Consider the following 26,436-nt stretch of genomic DNA (forward strand, 5'->3'; position numbering starts at 1 on the left):
ACTAGGCCTTATCCCTAGAAAACAACCCTGCGCTAAATTTTCAAAGCTCTCAATATATACCAGGGAAATGTGTTGCAGCATGGCTGTCGGGGTGTTCACCCCGCTATGTACGTGACATTTGAGCCATACAAATCAACATTTGCACTCTCTTTCGAGCAGCAAACGCTTGCCTGGGTGTCAGCATAACGTGTGAACGTGGCCACTGTTCACACACCCAAGTTTCTGAACAAGTGAGAAATCTTTCCCATCCTGTTCAAGCATGAAGCTTGCTGGGTGAGCTTGGGCCAGTCACTGTCTCTCAACCACACCTGCCTCACATGGTGGTTGTGAGAGTAAAAGGCATCTGCACCACTTTGAGGTCCTTGGGGAGAAAGTGGGATGTAAACATAATCCTAATTATAACAATGAACACAGCAGCCTCCATGAATACCTTGGGACTGGGTTTTCTAAAAATGAAGCTCACTGGGGCGTTTGTGATACATGGTTTTATTTGCACATAGAATCATAGAATTGTAGAGTTGGAAGGGACCCTGTGGGTCATCTAGTCCAACCCCCTGCAGTACAGGATTTTTTTGCCCAGCGTGGGGGTCAAACCCACAACTCTGAGATTAAGAGTCTCCTGCTCTATCAACTGGGCTACCAAGGTGGATGTGCACCAACTGAGCTTACGTTGGATGGTCTCACAGGGCTAACAGTCCACCAAAGGCTGGTTCCGCTTTAGTTCTAGGGTTCCTCAAAGAGAGCAAAACCTCTGGGTGTTCCCAGCTCCAGTCGCAATATGAAGTTGACTAGTCTTCTTGCCGATGGAAAGGTCGGCAGTTCGAATCCCTGCAACGGGGTGAGCTCCCGTTGTTCGGTCCCAGCTCCTGCCCACCTAGCAGTTCAAAAGCACGTCAAGTGCAAGTAGATAAGTAGATACTGCTCTGGCAGGAAGGTAAACAGCATTTCCATGCGCTGCCCTCGTTCGCCAGAAGCGGCTTAGTCATGCTGGCCACATGACCTGGAAGCTGTCTGCGGACAAACGCCGGCTCCCTTGCACACAACCCCAGAGTCGTCCACGACTGGACCTAACGGTCAGGGGTACCTTTACCTTTACCTTTACCTTTAGTCTTCTTTTATGCTCTCCCCCAGGCAAGGGACAGTGGGCTGGCAGCTGAGTCCTGATTCCCCAAAGGGCTCCCTCTCGTCCCAGAATTGTCCTTCCATCGAGAAGCATCGCCTTAATTCATTATAGATGTTATTCCAAAATTCTTTAATGGTTGGGCATTCCCACCACATGTGCATATATGATTCTATTCCATCCTTACACCTCCAGCAAGTTGGTGATCTGTTTTTATACATCTTTGCTAGTTTTGCTGGAGTGTGGTACCATCTGGATAGCATTTTCATAATATTTTCTCTCAGATTATAGCATCACCTTAATCCTCTCCTGCCTCACACTCACAGTCAAGAATCGCATACCCCTCAACCGCCCCATTTCTTCTGTGGCAGCCGCCAAATCATTCACAATTTCTGTCAGTGTCCTGCCAAATCCCGATTTTTCCAAGCGGGACAGAAGCAGCTCTAGTGAAGTGCTCTCAGCGTGGTGGCTAGCTCGCACCCGAGCAAAAGGGGCTTGGTTTTGGGTCAGGTGCTCTGGCCTGTGCCAGTGTGTGTGACCCAAAAAAGAGCGCCCAAATTTGGATCCTCCGAATGTTGAAGTGTATGGAATCACATGACTCAAGGAACATCTATTCTAGACTAAGACTCTGTTCACACTCCCGTTTACTGTGCCCCTCCCTGTGTTTCTGGTGCTGGGTTTTTAATCCATGTTCAAATGGATTAATGTCCTACACTTTGTTATAAAATGCTACCGTCTGGTGCATTATTTCTGAAACCAGCTTTATACTGATTAGAGTCCTTCAATGATTCTCTAGCCAAGGTGTGAACACCTTTGCAGAGGGTAAAAGCCTCCCCTCCCACCAGACCCTCTGCCTAGTGTGCACACAAATAGAAATGAATCTGACACTAATGAAGCCATGCTGATGTGAACAGCTTTGGGGGGGGGGAGAGCCGTGAAATGCATGGGGGGAGGCAGGGGGGCAACTTCACTGTGCTTTAATGTGAACACACCCGAACACACCCACAAATCCTTTAACAAAGCCTGGCACGGCGGCAGACTCAGGTCTCATATTTCAGTGACACCCTGTGCAATGCCAAAATTTGGTGCCCCTGCCTTTAAATAACAGTTGTGGCATCCCCTGTGGCTCCGCACTCTCAATCTCTGCTCCGCTAAATCCGCCTCTGCCTGGCACAACCCAATCCAAGGTCAGGTGGAATAGGTTAATGGGAAATTATTTCCTGTCCTATAGGAAAGGCTTTGCCCATTGAATTTCAGTCAACAGGGGGAAATATTCCCTGCCCCTCTTTCTCCCTGGTGACCAACAGCTTCACCTCTTGAATGTCAGCCTGTCGCATTGAAGGAGAGAAGGTGCAGATGTTCAGCCACGCAGCGGACTTGCCCCTGCCAATGAAAAGGCTTTCGAACTGGGAGGCGGGTGCACTGCCTGAAGCCTTATCGCCTCCTCGCCTCCTGGCCCACCCAGACACCGGGCTCCTTCATCTTGAAGGCGTTGCAGCGGGAGACAATGTGTGTGGCTGTAGCCAGCCGGTTTGTTTTAAAGGCCGACATCTGTGGGCGACATTTTCCGTCACAGCCTGGAACCAGTTCCTGCCTTTGTCCTATTGTGGCAGCCCAGACAGTGGCCCGAACTCAAGTTCCCGAACTTCGCCGCAGCCTCCTGCCAGCAGTGGCCCCCGCTAATTCTGGCACACAACTCCACACACAGAGAGCTCCCCGATATCCTGGCCTTGTGGTGTGTATGCGCTGGGTTGGGGAGGGGGGTTCTGCACATAATGCTCTCCCATTCCAGCGCAAAGGACCCTGAGAGTGACAATGAACTGGTTTGTTCGGTGGGGGGTGAGGAATCCCAAGAGGGCGGAGGGGACAATGAGGCCCTGTCTGGGCCACTCGCCTCGTCGGCGGGTTTGGGGCCGAGGGGGGGAGGGCGTGACTCATGCCAGGGGCCGAAATGCCAGGGGGCACCGGCCAGAGGTGGGTGGAAGGGGGGATTTGCTGCGGCTGCTGCTGCAAGGGTGCGTGGCGGCTGTCCAAGAAAGGTGGGGACTTGGCCGTTTCAAACTCTGCTTCCACCCACAGCCGAGCTGGGAACAGACGGCTGGATGCAGGAGCTCTCAGGTTGGGCAGCCAGAGAGAAGCGCCAAGGCTGAGAGGAGACGGAACAGGTAGTGTGCAAGGGTAATTTTATGAGGTTGGTGGTGGTGGGGACATTTTGCAGCACGTGCTGAGAGTGTGTGTGTCCTGTGGGATAGCTTAGTTGGTAGAGCATGAGACTCAAGGTTGTGGGTTCGAGTCCCATGCTGGGCGAAAGATTCCTGCATTGCAGCGGTTGGACTAGATGACACACCCACACGCACACCCCCCCGGTGGTCCCTTCCAACTCCGTAGATCTGTGATTCTGCATGTAAAGTTTGCTGAATTCTCCGCAGCGCCAGATATTGAGGATGGCACAAGGCCGTCTTTGCCAACCTGGTGCCCCCCCAGATGTGTTTCAGACTACATATCCCATCAGCCCTGGCTGGCACCTCTGGAGGTCATCAGGTCCGGTCAGCAAAGGCTGATAAAGAGGAACGTTGCTATACTTGCTCCTTTGCTGTTTTGGCACGGAGGGGGTTGAAGGTTTGTTTTATCGTTTTATAATGTATAGAAAACAGAGAATTACGACGACTGGCGGAAGTTAAAAGATGAAAAGCAGAACTATGAAACGGGCATGCAGAGTGCACCCAGTTGCACAGGGGTTAAAATAACAAGTCTAAAGTAAAGACTATAAACGTTTATCAGATCACCCGGGATAGTGGCAGATTTGCCAGCCTTGTGATGACGATTGCACTTAAAAAGATGCCTCTGCTGCGTATGTCATAGAAGAATGCCAAACCGTATAAAAATGGTCTGGAGGTTCCAGTCCTTGTCGAAATCTTGAATTATCCATTAGAGCTATATTCCAGAATGAGCGGTACCAAGCAGCCAGGGGAAGATTTGGGACTGTTTTCCATTGAGTTGCAGTTACCATTTGTGCCGCCAAGATCATATATAAGACCAGTTCATAGAATCATAGGATTGTAGCGTCAGAAGGGACCCCAGGGGTCATCTAGCCCAACCCTCTGCAATGCAGGAATCTTTTGCTCGACGTGGAACTCGAACTCACAACCCTGAGCTTCAGGGTCTCATGCTCCATTGATTGAACTAATATATATCTGTTTTAACAGTAGCTCGAAACGTGGAAATATAGGGTGAAAGCCTGTCCTTGGCATGAGTGGGGAGAGAGAGAGCCAGTGTGGTGTAGTGGTTAAGAGCGGTAGTCTCGTAATCTGGGGAACCGGGTTCGCGTCTCCGCTCCTCCACATGCAGCTGCTGGGTGACCTTGGGCCAGTCACACTTCTCTGAAGTCTCTCAGCCCCACTCACCTCACAGAGTGTTTGTTGTGGGGGAGGAAGGGAAAGGAGAATGTTAGCCGCTTTGGGACTCCTTAAAGGTAGTGAAAGGCGGGATATCAAATCCAAACTCTTCTTCTTCTTCTACGGTAATACCGCACACCTTTGGCAATCACACAAAGCCCTACCACAAAAGATAAATTTTGTGACAAAAGTTCCATCTCCAAAAGATATTTTTTTAAAAAAAATAATACATCCCTTTCTCTCTCTTATTGAAGAAGAACAGGGTATTTTAATGCCATTATCATCGTTACAGAGGCGTCTGTGGAGGGGATATAGTGATTGAAAATGCCTAGCCAACCAGATTGGAAGCTGGGTTCCTATTGAGTATATTTGGCGAGCCGTCATGACAGTGATGTGGGATTGATCATTCTGTGATATTATGGCAGGGGACAAAGCTGTATTGTAACTTTTGAATACATGTATAATAATAATAATATAAAAATTACCTCAGATAATAAAGTAAGGAAAAACACTCCTTCTCGTTCATTTCCCCCTCGCCCTACCACATATAAGGAATCTGAGAAGAGCTGTTCTGGATCAAGGCAAGGGGCTCTTTAAAGATGCTAATTTTCAGCTGGGATTCCATCACCTACTGGCAAATGGAGGATGCAGGATTAAGGCCCGTTTGGGAACTCCTGCACGACAAACCCACTTCCCCCCAAAGACCAGGCTTTTGTGATAAGGAAAGTGTGGACGTTTGCTTTGATCTAACCTTGCCCAGCCTCCCCTGCAAACCAACCGGACTGATGGCTCAGTTAGTTGGAGCGAGGTGCTGATCATGTCAAAGTTGCAGGTTCAATCCCCGTACGGGACAGCTACATTGCAGGGGGTTGGACTGGATGACCCCCGAGTTCCCTTCCAAGTCTACGATTCTGTGTCAAGGACTGAAGCTGCAGGCAAAGGTGCTGCTTTGTTGCTGAGCCGCAGCCCTTTCCTTAAATCCTTCTCTTCTCTTCCACAGGTCCTGGGATTTGAACCCGCTCCCTGCCCGCTGTGCGATGGGGAGGCAGGGTGTTGCTGCCACAGCCTTCCTCTGCGGGGGGCTCCTCGCTGCCTTCCTCCTGAGGGAAGCGCTTGGACAGAGCAAGAAGCCTGAGACGTAAGGAGAGAGCGGTGGGGTGGGTGACGCAGGCAAGGAATGCGAGGCTGCCCCCTGGATCTGGGCTGGAAAGCTGCAGCAGGAATGGGGATGGGGGGACGGACTTCTGCAACCGCTTCCCACCCTCAGGGAGGGAGCCAGTGTGGCGTAGTGGTTAAAAGCGGTGAGCTCGTAATCTGGTGAACCGGGTTCGCTTCCCCGCTCCTCCACATGCAGCTGCTGGGTGACCGTGGGCCAGTCACACTTCTCTGAAGTCTCTCAGCCCCACTCACCTCACAGGGTGTTTGTTGTGGGGGAGGAAGGGAAAGGAGAATGTTAGCTGCTTTGAGGCTCCTTCAGGTAGTGATAAAGCAGGATATCAAATCCAAACACTTCTTCTCTTCTTCTTCCTCTATAGAGCAAGATTCAAAGTTCTTGTCCTAGTGTACAAAGAACTTTTGGCCCAGGGCACCTTTCCTAGTACAGTGGTACCTCAGGTTAAGTACTTAATTTGTTCCGGAGGTCCGTACTTAACCTGAAACTGTTCTTAACCTGAAGCACCACTTTAGCTAATGGGGCCTCCAGCTGCCGCCACGCCGCCGGAGCACGATTTCTGTTCTCATCCTGAAGCAAAGTTCTTAACCTGAAGCACGATTTCTGGGTTAGCAGAGTCTGTATCCTGAAGTGTATGTAACTTGAAGCGTATGTACCCTGAGGTACCACTGTACAGTCATACCTCATGTTGCGTTTGCCTCATGAAAGGTTTTTTCAGGTTGCGTCCCGCGGCGACCCGGAAGTACTGGAAAGGGTTACTTCTGGGTTTTGCCGCTCACACATGCGCAGACGTGCAAAATGACATCACGTGCATGCGCAGAAGCGCTGAATCGTGACCCGCGTGTGCGCAGAAGCACAGATGCGGGTTGCGTTCTTTTCAGGTTGCGAACGGGCCTCCAGAACGGATCCCGTTCGCAACCAGAGGTACCACTGTATATGCTAAACTGGGATAGCTCAGTCGGTAGAGCATGAGACTCTCTTAATCTCAGGGTCGTGGGTTCAAGCACCGCATTGGGCAAAATATTGCTGCATTCGAGGGGGTTGAACTCGATGTCCCTCATGTTCCCTTCCAACTCTACGATTCTATGATTCCAGTCACTGAGATCATCAGGGGGGACACTGTGAGAAGCTCCCGATGAACCAGAAACAAGAGTCTTTGGGCATAGTGAGCCCAAATCTGTGGAACTCCTTGCCACAAGAAATCAGGCAGGTGCCATCAAGATAAAAATGGTTTTCTGCTCAGGACACCTTCGCAGTTTAAAGCTGTTCTGATGTGACACACACATACACAATGCTTTCATTTGTGTCTTAAATTTTCCATGTGATATTCTTTACCTTTGTTGTAAGTTTCTTTGACGCATAGCTTGGAAACTGGATATAAGTTCCTTAAATAAAGAGAAACGAGTAACTGTGAAAGAAATAAGAATGGAAGAACAGAGGCAGGCTGAACACAGCAGAATTCAGCAGCCAAGTTACTCACCGGAGCAAGGCGGTTTGAGCATATTACGCTGATCCTGGCCCAACTGCACTGGCTACCAATTACAGTGGTGCCCCGCAAGACGAATGCCTCGCAAGACGAAAAACTCGCAAGACGAAAGAGTTTTTCGTTTTTTGAGTTGCTTCGCAAGACAAATTTCCCTATGGGCTTGCTTCGCAAGACGAAAAACGAAAACGTCTTGCAAGTTTGTTTCCTTTTTCTTAAAACCGTTAATACCCAGGGTGAATTGTTTGAAGAGGTGCAGTTGCGACTTGACTTCGAGGAGCAACTCATAGCACGTGGTGTGGTAGCCTTTTTTGAGGTTTTTGAAGACTTTGCTGATTTGAAGACGGTGGTGCTTCGCAAGACAAAAAGTTCGCAAGACGAAAAAACTCGCAGAACGAATTAATTTCGTCTTGTGAGGCACCACTGTAGTTTCCAGACCCAATTCAAAGGGCTAGTTTTGACCTATAAAGCCTTAAATGGCTCAGGACCGCAATACCTCAAGGACTACCTCTTTCCATATGAAGCTACCCAGAGCCAGAGATCATCTTCCGAGGCCCTCCTTCGTGTGCCTCCTCCTTGAGAGGTCTGGAGGGTGCCAACACAAGAACGGGGCCTTCTCTGCAGTGGCTCCCCATCTGTGGAATGCTCTTCCCAGGGAAGTTCGTCTGGTGTCTTTAGGTGCCAGGCAAAAATGTTCCTTTTTAACCAGGCTTTTGGTTGATTTGATTGGCATCCCATGCCCTTTTAAAATGTGTTTTATTTTTTGGGGGGGTGTTATTGGGTTGTTGTTTTCATTTTGATTATGTATTTTGTGGTTTTATATTTTGATTTTATTCTGTGAACTGCCCTGAGACCTCTGGGTATAGGGCGGTATATAAATTCAATTAATAATAATAATAATAATAGGCTAGGTGATTGGTGCATGAGAGTGCAGCCCCCAACACACATACAATCACACTTCCTTCTCTTCGTGAACCTGAAACATTGGGATCAAGCAGCTAGGCAGGAAACAGAAGAGCAGAAAAAGGACATTCCTTCACCTCAAATAGCCCTGATCTCTGCTGATAGCCACAAGGCATCACAGTCTGGAACCCTCGACAACAGTCCCAGAATCATGGAAATGAGTCAGAAGGGACCGTGGGGTCATCTAGTCCAACCCCCTGCAATGCAGGAATATTTTTGCCTGACGTGAGGCTTGAACCCATGACCCTGAGATTAAGGGCCTCATGCTCTACTGACTGAGTTATCCTAGTCCTCCCGCTAGGGCAGGCATAAGCAACCTTCAGCACTCCCGGTGTTTTGAGACTACAATTCCCACCATCCCTGACCACTGGTCCTGTTGGCTAGGGATCATGGGAGTTGTAGTCCCAAACATCTGGAGGCCCAAAGGTTGCCTATGCCTGCGCTAGGGGGTGAGAGAATCCACTGCCACGTTTTCTTGGAGATCCCACTGATTAAGTAAATAAATCTCCTCTTCTTCTCCTCCTTTGGTGATCACTCATAGCTGAGTAAGATTGTCTTCCATAAACACAGTTTTAACAATGAGTCTGTAAGTGACTGTGGAGGCCAATTCTGGGTCCACATGTCCTTCCACACTGGGAACATTGGTTTCCAGGCAGGAGTTGATCACGGTGTGGATTTGCCAAGCGTGCCTTCCTCTTAGTATGGTTCTCCCTTGCGTCCTGAGTTCGAGTGTCTTCAAAGCCCATGACACCTTTGATAAAGGATGTTTGGTAGCTGTTTTTATATATATACAGTGGTACCTCAGGTTACATATGCTTCAGGTTACATACGCTTCAGGTTACAGACTCCGCTAACCCAGAAATAGCACCTTGGGTTAAGAACTTTGCTTCAGGATGAGAACAGAAATCGTGCTCCGGTGGCGCGGCAGCAGCAGGAGGCCCCATTAACTAAAGTGGTGCTTCAGGTTAAGAACAGTTTCAGGTTAAGAACGGACCTCCGGAACGAATTAAGTACGTAACCAGAGGTACCACTGTGTAGCAGGCAAGGTAGCATTTGTCCTCTTTATGTTATTGCAGGATGAGTGCTTTTAGGCAAGTGAAACGGACTCCTTTGGAAAATGTTTGACTCTCCTTCCTTGGAGATTTTTAAGCAGAGGCAGGATGGCCATCTCTCAGGAATGCTTCGGTTCTGATTCCTGCATTGAGCTAGATGACTCTTTGGGGTCCCTTCCAGTTCCACAATTGCACGATTCTAAGGTTTATTAATTTCAATAGGTCTACTCTGAGCAGGACTTAGTTGAATACAACCCAGTGTTTAAAATGCTTTCTGGTCCTCATCTTTGGCACGCGGAAAGTCCTGATTCAGACTTGGGCTTTCCAAAGAATCTCGGGTCTGACGAAAGCCGTTGGCACAGGGCAACAGAGCTTGGCACTAAGACAGAACTGTATCGTACAAAAGGCTCTTTTGTCTGAATCCAGCAAAAGACAACATCTCATCTCTTTAAAACAAAGCAAATAATTAAGAAGCAAAGACTTCCTGGGACCATCGCTTTCGCCCCACCCCTTTCCTCTTGGAAAGATAAAATAAAAATGTGCTGCAAATTGTTTTTTTAAGAGCTGTGAACTATGCAAAGAGGATAAATTATGTCAATCAAAGCAAACGCATGCACACAATTTGTCTGGAGACAGATTCTGGTCCCCACCCCTGACTCTCCTAGGCAGCTTGAAAAAGATGAAAAATTGGGATGAATCCAAAAGCAATCCTACTTCTCCAAGTGGCAAATAACTTATGCAGGTTCCTGTATTGTTTTAACAACCTGCTTGGCCAGAGGAGACAACAGAATGACAGAAATATATGTATTTCCCAGATGACATGCAACTCTTTTAAAAACATTGTCTCTGCTCAGCTAAGGGGCCAACCACGGCACCTTATACAGAGATCAATTTAACTTTCAATTCAACTCGGTCCCTCTAAAGTAGAAGGGTACTGGGAGATATTTTTAGCAGAGCAGCAGCACTGGGAGATAGTGGCTCCTTAATCCTTCCCCCACCTGCCATTTCTCCACTCCAAATCATCTGCCCTTTTTATCCATGGGTTTCAGAAAGCACAATTTCACCCAGCTCCCAGATACAGCTGGCAGAGAGGCAGGGAATGGAAGCCACATGGGGGTGGGCCACAATTTCAGAATGAAAAACTGGTATGTGGGCATTTAAAGAGTTAAGCGCCCCTCCACAATCCAGCAATGAATATCTCATGGTCATGCCCAATGACGTTTTCAATAAGCTGGCTAGGGGGAACCTTTTGGACATAATCATAGAAATATAGAGTTGGGAGGGACGCTGAGGGTCATCTAGTCCAACCCCCTCGAATGCAGGAAAATGCAGCTGTCCTTAAATGGCCTCGGACCAGTATACCTGAAGGAGCGTCTCCACCCCCATCGCTCAGCCCGGACACTGGGGTCCAGCGCCGAGGGCCTTCTGTCGGTTCCCTCACTGTGAGAAGCCAAGTTACAGGGAACCAGGCAGAGGGCCTTCTTGGTAGTGGCGCCCACCCTGTGGAACGCCCTCCCACCAGATGTCAAAGAGAACAACAATTACCAGACTTTTAGAAGACATCTGAAGGCAGCCCTGTTTAGGGAAGTTTTTAATGTTTGACATTTCATTGAGCTTTTAATATTTGGTTGGGAGCCGCTCAGAGTGGCTGGGGAAACCCAGCCAGATGGATGGGGTATATTATAAAATTATAATTATAATTATTAGGATCAATCCTGCAACATTTGCATTATCAGGACCATGTGCTAACCAGCTGGTGCCCATGAGTAGCCATTTAATTAAACGGCTGGGGGGAATATGGATGGGTTTGGGCAGAGAATTTAGCAATCTATGCGGCACCCTGGTTTTAAACCAGAAGCCACATTATGCAGTCAGGCCTTAGTCCATCTATCTCAGTATTGTAGACACTGACTGGCAGCGCCACTCCATTGATTCAGGCCGGGGACTGTAGGGGATTGAACCTGGAACCTCCTGCAAGGAAAGTAGATACAGTGGTACCTCGGGTTAAGAACTTAATTCGTTCCAGAGGTCCGTTCTTAACCTGAAACTGTTCTTAACCTGAAGCATCACTTTAGCTAATGGGGCCTCCTGCTGCTGCTACGCCGCCGGAGCACAATTTCTGTTCTCATCCTGAAGCAAAGTTCTTAATCTGAAGCAATATTTTTGGGTTAGCGGAGTCTGTAACCTGAAGCGTCTGTAACCCGAGGTACCACTGTATTTAACCACTGTGCTAAGACCTTTATTTTCGATGTGTTAGCAATCCCATGTGGTTTAAGGCACCACAGGGCTCTGATATTCTAGAGGCTGAAAGGAATCCCCCAAACCCTCTCAGTTGTGCACCCTCTCTGACCCACAGCCGAGTGTGCGCACGGCGCACGTTGAGGATCCCCTTGTTCTACAACGAGACCTACGCCAAGCCTGCGCACCAGCCGTATTTGACGCTGTGCGCTGGACCCAGAGTCTGCAGCACCTACAGGTAAGCAAGGTCCTCCACTGCATGGAGATACCAGGGGAGAGGAGGGTGGGGAGAACGTTTTACTGAACAGTGCATTTTTAGGGTCGTGTATTTCATACCCCTCAACTGTCCCGTTTTGAAGTGGGACATCCCAGAATCACAGAAGCCAATCCTGGCTTCTGTTTGTATCCTGGAATGTCCCATTTTTGGGCCTGGTGCTTTGCTGATTTGCACCAGAGCGCCAGAATGAAAGATGCTTGGTTTTTTGGTCTCATGAGAGTGTCTTTCGGTCTTGTATTCCCACATGCGCGAGAGTTCAGGACCAAAAATAGAGTGTCCCGATTTTGATGCCACAAATGTTGGAGAGTATGGTTTCTGCTGGTGTTTTTTTTTTTTTTTTTAACTGCTATCTGTTTTAACTTGCTGAGGGAGAGGGTCTTTTCTGTGGTGGCCCCCTGCTTGTGGAATGCTCTCCCCGATGAGGTCTGCCTGGAGTCATCTTTAGCATTCTCACGACACCAGATAAAAACTCCACCTAGGCATTGGACAGATTGTCATGATTTTCTATTCATTGATTACGTCAGGGATAGCCAACATGTCTCCCTCCTGATGTTTCGGACTCCACCTCCCATCATCCTTGGTCATGCTGGCTGAGGCTCATGGGAGTTGTAGTCCGAAACATTGGCTGCCCCTAGATTGTACGCCTTTTCTGCTGCTTTGTTAGATCTGTTTCATGAGTCACCGTGTTGCCTTTTAAAGTAATTTCATCATGCTTATTTTAAGAAAGAAATGTCGTGCTTTATGCTCTTAAAAGTCACGTGGAGACTTCTTATACGGCAAGTGGCTAGTGATTTGAACTCGTGACTGTTGTAATGCCCGCTGTGATTTTGATCTTTTCCCCCCAAAATTTTTTTATTCATTTTATAACACAATTAAACAACACAAACAGAAAAAAAACACAATACAAACAAATTCTTGTCTTATCCTTATTTTTTCTAAACATTGTTAGGTGAGCTTCCCCAAGTCCCCCCTATCTGATTTTCATTTTACCTCATCTTTAGCAGTTTACATATATCATAATTTTTAACTGGTTTTTTTTTTACCACACTTACTTTTACCATTTCACATTTTATCCCTTACATATAATGCCATTTTAAAATACACTATCTTCTACTTCTAACCCTACAGCCTAGATTTTGATCTTTTATGCTGCATTGTATGCTTATCTGCTTTGTATACTGTCGTAAAAAGGTGAGATATAAATAAACTCTTTTCCTCACCAGTGGTCCTTACCAGCTATACAGTTCTGGTCCTTTGCTGTGTGTAGCATGTCTGTCGCTGTGAGACCCTAATAAGAGGAGAGACTTTCTGGTCAGACGTCTCTCTACGGTTCCTGCTTCAGATAATGCTGGCATTGTCTCATCTTAAACACTGTATGGTGTCAGAAATGGAAATCATCATTTACCCAGTTTGGTGAGGAGAAGAAGTAGCCAAGGACACTTGGGTTTTTCCTCTTCCCTAGGACTACCTATCACGTAGCCACACGGCAGGTGCGGAAAGACATTCTGCAGACCCACATCGTCTGCTGCCAAGGCTGGAAGAAACGCCACGTGGGAGACACCAAGTGCGAGGAAGGTGAGTCCTCGAATCGTGGTTTGTGCTGCAGAAATGTGATGGAAGCCACAGAGATCGGAGTCGGACATCACTCAGTTATCCGCACATCCCTAAGATAGTTGTTTATGTCCTTGGCGTCTGATGGGAGGGCGTTCCACAGGGCGGGTGCCACCACCGAGAAGGCCCTCTGCCTGCTTCCCTGTAACCTCACTTCCCGCAGGGAGGGAACCGCCAGAAGGCCCTCAGCACCGGACCTCAGTGTCCAGGCTCCTTCAGCCTTGCTCTCTCCTTTCTCCTGCCAGCCATCTGCAACAAGCCCTGTCAGAACGGAGGCACCTGTGCCCAGCCAAACCAGTGCCAGTGCCAACCAGGCTGGGGCGGGCGCTACTGCCATGTCGGTGAGTAGAGCAGCTGGAAGCGACAAGAGGCAAGGGTTAGCACTGGGTGGCTGGTGGGGGACGTTGGTCACGGCTAGCTTGACATTAAAGGCACCATCGCATCTTTTCCGCCTGAACCATTAGGAAGGCGCCTCAGGTGGCAATTGCTGGGAGGTCCGGGGTGGTGCCCTCTATCTTAGCCTGGTGCCCTTTATTGCAACAGAAGGCACCACCAGGGCTCATTTAAGGGATAGCTCAGTTGGTAGAGCGTGAGACTTTTAAATCTCAGGGTGATGGGTTCGAGTCCCACACTCGGCTGGGCGTAAATTTCCTGCATTGCAGGGGGCTGGACTAGATGGGTCCCTTCCAACTCTACAGCTCTAAGGTTCAGGTTCCAGTTCAGATTTCCTGTGGGTTGGCAGATACCTGGCTTTAAAGGCCTTACTCACCAGGACTAGAAACTTGAGGGATTTCTGCAGGTTGGCAGATTATTTATTCAAGGTCCCGAGAGGAAGATGCAACAGGGGTTCTCCCTCCCGTCAGACTATAGCTGTCAACCGTCCCTTATTTGGCGGGAAACTCCCTTATCCCAGCGCCGTGTCCCGCTGCTGTGTCTTATTGATGATGCCCCTTAAATTTCCCGGGTTTCATGCTCCCCTGGCTCGGGAGGGAAGAAATGACTCAGGGTCCTCCGCCGCGCGAGAGAGCATGCTCTGGCGCCGTCGTCCTGGCGCGAGGAGTTCCATCGGCCCTGCCCTGCCCGAGGGGGGGAAGGGGGAGAGACTCTCGCCCACGCCGCCCACGAGCCCAGAGGCGGCAGCGGTGGTGGCAGCTGAGGAGGCAGCCTGAGGGAGGAGGAAGAGGAGGGGATGGGGAGGGACGCAGAAGGGCAGCGCTTCAGCGGCTGCCGTGGCCCTGCAACCGCCTCATGCCGGATTGACAGCATCTGTCAATCCTACCAATGTATGCAACTTTACAACAGCAAAATCGCTTATTTGGGCTGCTGGTCCCTTATTTTCAAATCTGTAAGTTGACAGCTATGCGTCAGACACGTAGACTCCTAACCCTGCTGCCGTCTTTCCTTAGACGTGGACGAGTGCCACGCACCCGTCTCTCTCTGCGACCAACGCTGCCTCAACACCGCAGGGAGCTACGAGTGCCGGTGCCACCCTGGCTATGCCCTGGAACCAGATGGCAAGAGCTGCCGCTTGCTGCCCACTGCCCAGGCCGCCCCTCTGCACGCCAGCAAAGGTGGGTCCCCACAAGGACTGGGAGGAAGCTCTATGGAAGGGAGAGGAGGACGCTTTGCAGGCCGAGGGCCGCATTGCCTTCTGGGTAACATTCCAGAGGCCACATGTCGGCAGGGGCAAAAGTGGGCGGAGCAATGGCTCTGAATTTTGCCTATGCACCCTAAACCAGTTTCTATTTGTATTTATGGTTTGCTTGTGTGTTGCATCTTTTCCCTACCTTTATCTCTGAGGAGCTCAAGATGGCGTACGTGGCTCTCCCCTGCTTCGTTCTCTCCCTACAACAACCCTGTGAGGTGGGTTAGGCTGAGGGGCAGTGACTGGACCAGTGAGCATCATGGCTGAGTGAGGATTCGAACTCTGATCTCCCAGGTCCTAGTCTGACACTCTAACCGCTATGCCACGCTGGCTGTGTCTCTCTCACACACAAACCCCTCTGCCCTTTATCCGGGCAAGCAAGATACCTCAGCAGAATTTGAGGACACCTCCCAGCTGTGCCAAAACACTCCTGGAAGGTGCAAAGCTGAGCTGGCGAGGGGCGTGGCCTGTGGAATGGGATGTGGTCTGTTGAAAGGGGGTGTGGCCTGCTTAAATTCTCAAGGGCCAGATAGACCTGGCAGGCAGGCAGGTGGGGACCGGCAGAGGACAGAGTGAAGTTGGTGGGGCAGGACCCCATATGCTTTATGCTTTATGTCCCTGGCCACATCATTAAAGGTAAAGGGACCCCTGACCATTAGGTCCAGTCGTGACCGACTCTGGGGTTGCGGTGCTCATCTCGCTTTATTGGCCGAGGGAGCCGGCGTACAGCTTCCGGGTCATGTGGCCAGCATGACTAAGCCGCTTCTGGCGAACCAGAGCAGCGCATGGAAACACCGTTTATCTTCCCGCCGGAGCGGTACCTATTTATCTACTTGCACTTTGATGTGCTTTCGAACTGCTAGGTTGGCAGGAGCAGGGGATTTGAACCGCAAGTCCTAGGCTCAGTGGTTTAACCCACAGCGCCACCCGCGTCCCAATGGCCACATCCTTACCATCCACTTAAAGCAACTCCTATCTCACTTTTGCAGTCATGGCTTCCCTGCAAGGAATTCTGGGAACTATAGCTGGTGGGGAGCGCTGGGAATTGTAGCTCCGTGGGGAGCGGGGATTTTAACAGCTCTCTGGTTCCCAGAAATCTTTGGCAGAGGAAGCTACAGCTTTTTAACAAAATGATGCAGTGGAACCTTGGTTGTCGACCGTAATCCGTTCCGAAAGACCCTTAGACTTCCGCAACGTTCAATAACTGAGGCGCAAAGGGCTGCCTGCAAATTCAATTGAGAAAATTGAAAAACACACAGTGGGAGCCGTTCAACTTACGAGGCGCATTCAAAAACAGAAGCATTTACTTCCGGGTTTTCGAAACGTTCATCAACGGAGACATTTGAGAACCAAGGTTCCACTGTATAAACGTGTTGGTGTGGGTGAAGGCCAGTGTGCCCCACAACCGCCACCTCCTCCTGCCTCACGCAAGCACCTTGTTTCATCCCCTCATAGAAGGAAGCAGCCGGCTCTACCATTGGACAGAGTGAGGCGGCTGCTTCAGGCGGCAGTTGATGTTAACAGGTGGCGTTGAAGGGCAAGTGTGTGCTTGTGTGCCTGCCCTGTGCCCTCAAATTGTGTCCACAGTGCCTTGAGGCCATGTTAAAGGGGGTTTGGGGTTCAATCCCTGCCATCTCCCTGGAGAGCTGGTAGAATTTCCTGCCTGAACTCCAGGGGAGAAGCTGCCAATCCGTGTAGGCAGCACTGAACCGGGATGGACCAATGATCCAATTCAGTGCAAGGCAGCTTCATAAGTTCGTTAGGGCTGCTCAACAGGATTTTTGGGGGGTCGTAGGGCATCTTCTCCCTCGCTCCCTTTCAGTTTACTGGTTGCTGGGGTGCTGAGGTGGAGGAGAGCGCGACACCTTCAATTGCGCCACTTCCTGGCTTCTTCTTACAAACAGATCTATTCTTCATGGGTCACAGCGGCAGCTGCCTCAGACTGTGACCCCACGCTGCTGAGTGCATTTCACAACTTCCCTGTAAAAAGCAGCTTTGAATCTGGCCACTGAGTTCAGTTCCAAGAACCTCTTTCTGCTTTGGTTTCATAGAATCATAGAGTTGGAAGAGACCACAAGGGCCATCGAGTCCAACCCCCTGCCAAGCAGGAAACACCATCAGAGCACTCCTGACATATGGTTGTCAAGCCTCTGCTTAAAGACCTCCAAAGTAGGAGACTCCACCACACTCCTTGGCAGCAAATTCCACTGTCGAACAGCTCTTACTGTCAGGAAGTTCTTCCTAATGTTTAGGTGGAATCTTCTTTCTTGTAGTTTGGATCCATTGCTCAGTGTCCGCTTCTCTGGAGCAGCAGAAAACAACCTTTCTCCCTCCTCTATGTGACATCCTTTTATATATTTGAACATGGTTATCATATCACCCCTTAACCTCCTCTTCGCCAGGCTAAACATGCCCAGCTCCCTTAGCCGTTCCTCATAAGGCATCGTTTCCAGGCCTTTGACCATTTTGGTTGCCCTCCTCTGGACACGTTCTAGTTTGTCAGTGTCCTTCTTGAATTGTGGTGCCCAGAACTGGACACAGTACTCCAGGTGAGGTCTGACCAGAGCAGAATACAGTGGCACTATTACTTCCCTTGATCTAGATGCTATACTCCTATTGATGCAGCCCAGAATTGCATTAGCTTTTTTAGCTGCCGCGTCACACTGTTGGCTCATGTCAAGTTTGTGGTCAACCAAGACTCCTAGATCCTTTTCACATGTACTGCTCTCAAGCCAGGTGTCACCCATCTTGTATTTGTGCCTCTCATTTTTTTTGCCCAAGTGCAATACTTTACATTTCTCCCTGTTAAAATTCATCTTGTTTGTTTTGGCCCAGTTCTCTAATCTGTCAAGGTCGTTTTGAAGTGTGATCTTGTCTTCTGGGGTGTTAGCCACCCCTCCCAGTTTGGTGTCATCTGCAAATTTGATCAGGATGCCCTTGAGTCCATCATCCAAGTCGTTGATAAAGATGTTGAATAAGACCGGGCCCAAGACAGAACCCTGTGGCACCCCACTAGTCACTCTTCTCCAGGATGAAGAGGAACCATTGATGAGCACCCTTTGGGTTCGGTCAGTCAGCCAGTTACAAATCCACTGAGTGGTAGCATAGACAAGACCGCATTTTACCAGCTTCTTTACAAGAATATCATGGGGCACACTGTCAAATGCCTTGCTGAGATCAAGGTAGGCTACATCCACTGCGTTCCCTTCATCTACCAGGCTTGTAATTCTGTCAAAAAACGAGATCAGTTTAGTCTGACATGACTTATTTTTCAGAAATCCATGCTGACTATTGGTGATCACAGCATTCCTTTCTAGGTGCTCACAGACTGTTTGCTTAATGATCTGCTCCAGAATCTTCCCTGGTATTGATGTCAGACTGACTGGGCGGTAATTATTTGGGTCCTCTCTTTTCCCCTTTTTGAAAATAGGGACAACATTTGCTCTCCTCCAGTCTGCCGGGACTTCGCCTGTTCTCCAGGAATTCTCAAAGATGACTGCCAGTGGTTCTGAGATCACATCTGCCAGTTCTTTTAATACTCTTGGATGCAGTTCATCTGGCCCTGGAGACTTGAATACATATAAACTAGCCAAGTATTCTTGTACTATCTCCTTAGTTATTCTGGGCTGTGTTTCCTTTGCTGAATCATTTGCTCCAAATTCTTCAGGTCGGGCATTGTTTTCTTTATCGGAGAAGACTGAGGCAAAGAAGGCTTTGAGGAGTTCAGCCCTTTCTGTGTCCCCTGTTTGCATTTCACCATCTTCTCCTCTGAGTGACTCCACTGTTTCTTTGTTCTTCCTTTTGCTACGAACGTACCCATAAAAGCCTTTTTTGTTGCTTTTAACCTCTCTAGCAAGCCTGAGTTCATTCTGTGCTTTAGCTTTTCTGACTTTGTGTCTACACGTGCTGGCTATTTGTTTGAATTCCTCTTTGGTGGTTTCCCCCCTTTTCCATTTTTTGTACACATCCTTTTTTAATCTTAACTCAGTTAAAAGTTCTTTAGATAGCTACCCTGGCTTCTTTAGGCACCTTCCATGTTTCCGTCTCATTGGTATTGCCTGACGTTGTGCTTTTACTATCTCTCTCTTAACAACCTCCCAGCCATCATGAACTCCCTTTCCTTTTAGTATTACTGTCCATGGGATCTCACCCAGCACTTCCCTAAGTTTTATGAAGTCGGCTTTCTTAAAGTCAAGAAATTGAGTCCTAGTATGCTTGGCTGCTCCTTTCCGCTGCATAGTAAACTTCAGAAGAGCATGATCACCCGCGCCTAATGATCCTTCCACTTCTACCCCACTAACCAGGTCATCAACAATTGCATGAAAAAGGAAACAAAACAAAAAGTGCATAGGCCCTGAGAGTCGCGGAACACAGTCTTCAGTTCCTTTGTAAAGTACCCCAAACCAGCAGATATGTACACATATTGGCTTAGGGTTGTATCCAATACTAGTCCTACTCAGAGTAGACTCATCTGAGTGAAGGGACCTGACAAAATTATGAATAGGACCAGTATTGGCTGAGGGGCGGAGTCTGGACACTTGAGGGCGGTGCCTGGTGGAAAAGGAGGCGGAAAAGGAGGCCTATTAGTCGACACCCCTAATTAAGTGTCCAAAGAGCAGAATGCTGATTCGTTGTGTTCTGTACATGTGTTCAGATCTCGCCCTCCTTGGCCCTTCTGCCAGCGTGGCATAGTGGTTAGAGTGTTGCACTTTGGAGACCAGGGTTTCAATCCAATCACTTGGAGACCTTGGGACTGTCACTGCCGCTCAGCCTAACCTATGGTTGCAATACTTCTGGAATATCCTGGACATTACCCGGAATACTGCCGATTTTCCTGAAAAATAGCTATTAAAAAAATCAACCTTTTTTTTTGCAATTATGCCAAAAAAGCTCAACATTATTGGGCAAAACAAAAACTTCTGAGAAGAAAGGAGAAGAGGAGAAACCATGTACAGTGGTACCTCAGGTTACATATGCTTCAGGTTACATACGCTTCAGGTTACAGACTCCGCTAACCCAGAAGTAGTACCTCGGGTTAAGAACTTTGCTTCAGGATGAGAACTGAAATCGTGCTCCGGCGGCACGGCAGCAGCAGGAGGCCCCATTAGCTAAGGTGGTGCTTCAGGTTAAGAACAGACCTCCAGAACGAATTAAGTACTTAACCTGAGGTACCACTGTATTCCACCTTGAGCTCCTTGGAGAAAATGGTGGGAGATAAATACAAAAAAGAAATGAAATCAATTTTGGACCCTCTCTGGGGCTCCACCACACACCGGTAGTTCCAGTCCTGCTCCTTCTCATGCTCTCTTCTCCCTCGTCCTTCTCTTCTCTTCCCCCCAGTGAAAATTCTAGGGGCTCAGGAGACGATTCCCAATGAGATCCAGGAGCTTCAAGCCAAAGTGGAGCAGCTGGAAGAGGTGAGAGTCTTTGCAGGTCTCTGTCCCAGGAGGCTGACTGGCCACTGGGAGAACAGGATATTGGCCTCTATGGGCCATTGGCCTCATCCAGCTGGGCTCTTTATTATGTTTCTGTTCTGGCCCCTTTGAGTTTCAACCAACGGCTGACCCATAAGGGACAGTTACAGATAGGTAGCCGTGTTGGTCTGCCATAGTCAAAATAAAAAAATTCCTTCCAGTAGCACCTTAAAGACCAACTAAGTTAGTTCTTGGTATGAGCTTCCGTGTGCATGCGCACTTCTTCAGATACACTGAAACAGAAGTTGCCAGATCCTTCTATACAAGATCTCAAAGTAGCTGTTTTACTACAAAGGAATTTCAGAAATAGACTGGAAAGAGAAGCTGCTGAATTGCAACTCATTACCAAACTTAAAACCATGGAGAGACCTGGTCTGAACAGAGACATTGGATTCTTATCTCATTATACATGACTAAGCCATTTCTCACCTTCTCACCCCTTGCCTTTTCCTGTAAGACCTATTGCAGTCGTTAAGAGTCGTCAACAGGCTCATCTCAGCTATCTGCCAATCTCCCATTCCCACCACCCTTCTGAGTAATACCCCTCCCCACCTTCTCACTATATAGAAGGATCTGGCAACTTCTGTTTCAGTGTATCTGAAGAAGTGTGCATGCACACGAAAGCTCATACCAAGAACTAACTTAGTTGGTCTTTAAGGTGCTACTGGAAGGAATTTTTTTATTTTGACCATAAGGGACAGTGGCCTTCGAAAGAAAAAACAGTCTCCTCACCCCAATTTTAGGGGTCATTGGACCACCCCTCCCTGGTTTTTGGCCACCACACTCCTTCCATGCCAGGGAACGAGAGGCCCTCCAGTTTCCAACAGCTGGGTCTGTTTCAGATAGTTGATGGATGAGGGGATAGCGGACAGATTGATAACTTTTAAAGACCCAGGTGGGGGGAGCTAAAGGCCAAAGATTAGCAAATCAAAGAACTTAGCAGTAACAAGATTTCAGTGCGGCATTTCTCGGAGGGAGAAACAGAGACGGGGGTTTAGCCGGGGATACATGCCATTTTTCCCCCTTGCAACACGTGTGGGCATAAAGAATTTGGCAAAGCCAGCTCTGGATAACTAGCAGATGAAGAATCCATAGTGAGTGCCCTTGAAAATGGTTATGTCCTGGCTATACCCTTGGGCAGGGACGCGGGTGGCGCTGTGGGTTAAACCAGAGCCTAGGACTTGCCGATCAGAAGGTCGGGGGTTCGAATCCCCGTGACAGGGTGAGCTCCCGTTGCTCGGTCCCTGCTCCTGCCAACCGAGGCAGTTCAAAAGCACGTCAAAGTACAAGTAGATTAATAGGTACTGCTCCGGTGGGAAGGTAAATGGCGTTTCCATGCCCTGCTCTGGTTTGCCAGAAGCAGCTTAGTCATGCTGGCCACATGACCCGGAAGCTGTACATCGGCTCCCTCGGCCAATAAAGCGAGATGAGCGCTGCAACCCCAGAGTCGGCTACAACTGGACCTAACGGTCAGGGGTCCCTTTACCCTTTACCTTATACCCTTGGGCGGCCAAGGTGCTTTTTTTTTGGAGGAGGAGAGCCGAATGATACAGGGCATTCCTGCATTCTCTCTCCCTCCCATGATGGGGTTGTTATAATTATTATTATTATTATTATTATTATTATTATTATTATTATTATTATTATTATTATCTCCCCACCCTTCACTGTAAGGTCGCAAGGTGGGCTGCAACAATTTAAAATACAGTATTATTAGCACTGTTGTTGTTTAGTCATTTAGTCGTGTCCGACTCTTTGTGACCCATGAACCAGAGCACACCAGCATTAGTATTATTAATTACATTTGTATGCCACCCTTGATCTGAAGACCCCAGGGTGGTTCACCACAGAAAAATACAAAATGAGAACATACACAAAGTTCTTAATAAAAGCAAAAACAAGCCCAAAAAAACCCCTCTCCCACAAACACATTTAAAGGGACTTAGAATGTTAAGCAGCCAAAAGCCCGGTTAAAGAGAACAGAGAGTGTTTGCCTGACGCCTAAAAATATGTAATGAAGGTAATACAAATCAGTTACGAGGAATGGGCTGCTGCCCCACCAACTTGGGTCTGCCATCAGCCAACCCCCACCTTTGCTGCTTGGAGAGTCCATTGAATGGCCCTGCCTGACAGCTGCCGCCTCCTCCTTGCTCTCAGTGTTTTCCCTTGTATAGCAAAACCACAACACGTTGGCTGTCTCTGGCGCCACCTGCTGGCTGGCTCCCCACCTTCTGCCCTATCAGTCCCACTGGGCCCCTGCCACAACTGCCCTGCAGCCCTCCTCTCTCCATCCCACCCCTGCAGCGCCTGGAACGTGCCATCGCCATCTTGCCGCCTTCCCTGGAGCCTGCCCAGCTGAAGGAGCTCTGGAGTCGCCTGCTCTACCTGGACCAGGTGGAGTCGCTCAGCGATCAGCTGCTTTTCCTTGAAGAGAAACTGGGGGACTGTGAGTATCAGAAAGGCCACGCCGTCCCGACAGCCTCAGCGGCAAAAACACGCCTCGCGACCCATGGGCGGCCCATCCTGAAGTGAAACGGGAAGTTGCCACCTAGCACGTGTGCCCTGCCCCACCCAACATTCCTTGCCCTCTCCCCTGAAGCCTCACCTCACAGCTGGGGTCGCACAGCTGGGGCTTCCAGGTTCTTGCGAGAGTTCACCGGAAGCCGCCGCGGCCGCTTCCACTCACTTCTCCAGCAGTGGCAGAGACGCCCCCTAGATTTTCGCCGCCTGAGGCACCTGCTGCAGTCTGCCTCATGGTTGGGCCGGCGCCATCCACGGGAGGCAAATGATTTTATGCAGGCGAGGGTGCGACCTGGGGCAAGGGCATGGCTAAGAGAGTCCCAAGGGCCAAGTGGACTGGTCTGGAGGGCCGTAGGTGCCCTCCCCCCACCAGACCTGAGGCACTAACAGGCTGGCTCAGGGGTGCAGAACGCTTTGCATTCACCTCTGAGCAACTTTCCAAGGGGGCATGAAACTCTCCAGAGTTTCAAGAAGCATATTTTTCCCAGCCCTACCTGTGGATGCCTTGGGGACTGGAACTGGAACCTTCTGCAAGGAAACCAGATTTTTTGCATGCATCCCCCTGCTTCTTATTGGGCTAGGAAACATTGCTTTCAGGTACTTTGGCTGCTAAGGGATGTGGGTGGCGCTGTGGGTTAAACCAGAGCCTAGGACATGCCGATCAGAAGGTCGGCAGTTCGAATCCCCGCAACAGCGTGAGCTCCCGTTGCTCGGTCCCTGCTCCTGCCAACCTAGCAGTTCAAAAGCACGTCAAAGTGAAAATAGATAGGTACCACTCTGGCGGGAAGGTAAATGGTGTTTCCGTGTGCTGCTCTGGTTCGCCAGAAGCGGCTTAGTCATGCTGGCCACATGACCCGGAAGCTGTACGCCGGCTCCCTCAGCCAATAAAGCGAGATGAGTGCCGCAACCCCAGAGTTGGCCACGACTGGACCTAATGGTCAGGGGTCCCTTTACCTTTACTTTGGCTGCTACAGCTCAATTCACCCCTCCATCCCACGTCACCCCTGCAGATAATCGATTTTGCCTTGCTGGTGAGATGTGCAAGCGCCTCAGCGTAATATTGGGAGCTGCCTTATAGCAATTCAGACCAGTCATCCACCTAGCTCAATACGGTCTTACACTGGATGGCAGCAGCTCTCCCGGGTTTCAGAATGAGCTCTCCCATCTCCTCCCAGATGCCATGGATATTGGGACCTTCTATGTGCAGATAATGCTGAATGCCCTTCCCCAACTATTTAAACTCTTAATAGCTGCCAACTATTTCTACGAACTGCCTTCCCTTTAGTATCGGGGGTGGTTGGGGGTCTCTTGCACTTTTCAAACCTCATTTTTTTCTCCTTCTGGGTTCCTTGCTCCCAGGTGCCTGTCAAAATGGTAAAAATGGCTTTGGCTACGACATTGCCCGGTGATGGCTGCGCCCTGGACTCGATTGATGGGAAACCAGCCCCCCACCACCACCTCCTGCTCCCCACTCTGGGCTGGGGGCTACTGCTCTAGGAAACTCCAGTTTAACATCTCCTCCTTGGGCACACTCCACTCATTACTTAAAAGCAAAATATGCACAGCAAGGGCTAGGCTTCTTAACAGATTAACTAAGGGAAGCAAGCTTCTGAGTCGCACAGTATTCTTCTGGAAGAATTCGAAGCACGGCCACACAGAATTCTTGAGGCATTCACAGCCAATGCAAAAAAGAGAGAGGAAAAATTCAGCACTTTTGATTTCAATGGGAGATTTACAATGCATTTCTATGCGTTGACTCATTTGCAAATCCTGCCGCAACTAGTAGATTATTCCCAACTATGCAAAGGACAGCAATCTTAAGCACGTGCTTAATGCCCCCACAGAAGTCAATGGAATTTAAAAGTGTTAGCGTCCGACTCATGCCAACTTTTAAGTAGCAATGTGGCCTGCCTGGGGTGTTCTTGATTTTGTTGCCTGATTTTTTCTGTGGTGAAGAGCACTCATTTTTGTTTCTTGGATTACCTCCCTTCCACCCCAATTTTCCAGTTTCTCCATCACCTTGTTTATCCTGGGCTGGTTTCTCAACCACCGTCAGTCCAGAATTCAACAGGTGGAGCTCTTAACTCCTCTCGAACTCCCTTTCTTCTGAAATGCACCAAACTCTTAACAAGCTAATGATCGTGTTCTGCACCACATTCTCTGCAACCCTGTACTTCTTCCAACCACACGTGAACAACGGAAGGCACTTATTTGCTTTTGAGATCTCGCTGTCCCTGCTAAGTTGGCAGCAGTGTTGTTGGACAACGCAACTCCCATCTTCCCTTACCTCCCCCCCCCAATGGGGGTGTGGTGGGCATTGATGGCAGCTGGAAATCAAACATCTGGAAGCCCACAGGTTTTCCTGCTCTGGAACTAGGGAAAGATCTGCGTTCGATTCCTCTGCCTGGAAGTTCACCCTAAACCTATGAATGCTACCATTGAGCTCAGTATCCAACAGGGCAAGCTATGATTGCATGTTGCAGCATCTGAAAGATAAAATGGCTTTATTATGGCATAATCTTTCGCGGCGAAGCATAATCATTTTTTAAAAATCTTCTTTCTTCTTTGGCGATCACTCGTAGCCGAGTAAGATTGTCTTCCATGAACACGGTCTTAACAGTGAGTCCGTGACTGTGGAGGCCAATTCTGGACCCACACGTCCTTCCACAATGGGGACATATGTTTCTGGATGTGAGTTGATCACGGTGAGGGTTTGCCAAGTGCCTTCCTCTTAGCATGTTTCTCCCTTTTGTCCTGAGTTTGTGCTTTTTCAAAGTCCATGACACCTTTGGTAAAGGCTGTTCACCAATTGGAGCGCTCACAGGTCAGTGTTTCCCAGTTGTCAGTGCTTATACTGCATTTTTAAAAGATTTGCCTCGAGAGTGTCTTTATAAACCTCTTTGGTTGTCCACCGGTATTTCACTTTCCATTCTTTGGAAGATGACAATCAGGCATCTGAACATCATGACCAGTCCAACGAAGTTTTTGTTGAAGATCATTGCTTCGACATGGGTGATCTTTGCTTCTTCCAGTACTCTGGCATTAGTTTGCTTGTCTTCCCAAGTGAATTTGGGGGTCGTGGGAACCTGACGCCGAGTTTCCCAGGGACAGCTCTCTGGGCAAGAGAATATTGTTCAAGCTGCACTTTTGACATAGTTAATTTCCTTTTATTAAAAAACAAATAAATAAAAGGTCACTTATTAACTTCTTGAATTGTAGCAGTCCTGTTTAGAGAAAGATGCCATTTTAATTCCACAGAATCTCTTGTAAGATTCTGATCCAGTTAATAACTGTTCACTGGAATGAACTGCTGCAGCTGGATTTATTTGGGAATAAAATAATAGTAGTAGTTTTATTTTTTATATGCCGCTCATCTGACTGAGTTGCCCCAGCCACTCTGGGCGGCTTCCAACAAAAAGACATTTAATAAAAAAAAATCACACATTAAAAACCTCGCTAGACAGGGCTGCCTTCAGATGTCTCCTAA

At 48.8% G+C, this 26,436-nt stretch overlaps 1 protein-coding gene across 5 annotated transcripts in view; it reads left to right on the forward strand.

The window, feature by feature from the left end:
- The window catches only part of EGFL8 (EGF like domain multiple 8), a 43,806-nt gene extending 17,644 nt beyond the window's left edge, over positions 1-26,162 (forward strand). The window contains exons 1-10 of one of the 5 annotated variants that reach the window (XM_081183204.1): positions 2,352-2,855; positions 3,200-3,285; positions 5,516-5,653; positions 11,541-11,660; positions 13,162-13,274; positions 13,556-13,651; positions 14,717-14,881; positions 20,296-20,372; positions 22,734-22,875; positions 24,309-26,162. In XM_081183204.1, coding sequence (XP_081039330.1) covers positions 2,628-2,855; positions 3,200-3,285; positions 5,516-5,653; positions 11,541-11,660; positions 13,162-13,274; positions 13,556-13,651; positions 14,717-14,881; positions 20,296-20,372; positions 22,734-22,875; positions 24,309-24,358 — 1,215 coding nt within the window. In that variant the 5' untranslated portion in view covers positions 2,352-2,627 and the 3' untranslated portion in view covers positions 24,359-26,162. Of the gene's footprint in view, positions 1-2,351; positions 2,856-2,891; positions 2,944-3,199; positions 3,286-5,515; positions 5,654-11,540; positions 11,661-13,161; positions 13,275-13,555; positions 13,652-14,716; positions 14,882-20,295; positions 20,373-22,733; positions 22,977-24,308 lie in introns of those variants that run through there. The other 4 variants (XM_081183203.1, XM_081183202.1, XM_081183205.1 and 1 more) reach the window with 4 other exon arrangements.
- The last annotated feature ends 274 nt before the right edge of the window (positions 26,163-26,436 follow it).

The sequence above is a fragment of the Podarcis bocagei genome, assembly GCF_964188305.1.
Source record: "Podarcis bocagei genome assembly, chromosome: 2".
NCBI classification, from domain to species: Eukaryota; Metazoa; Chordata; class Lepidosauria; order Squamata; family Lacertidae; genus Podarcis; species Podarcis bocagei.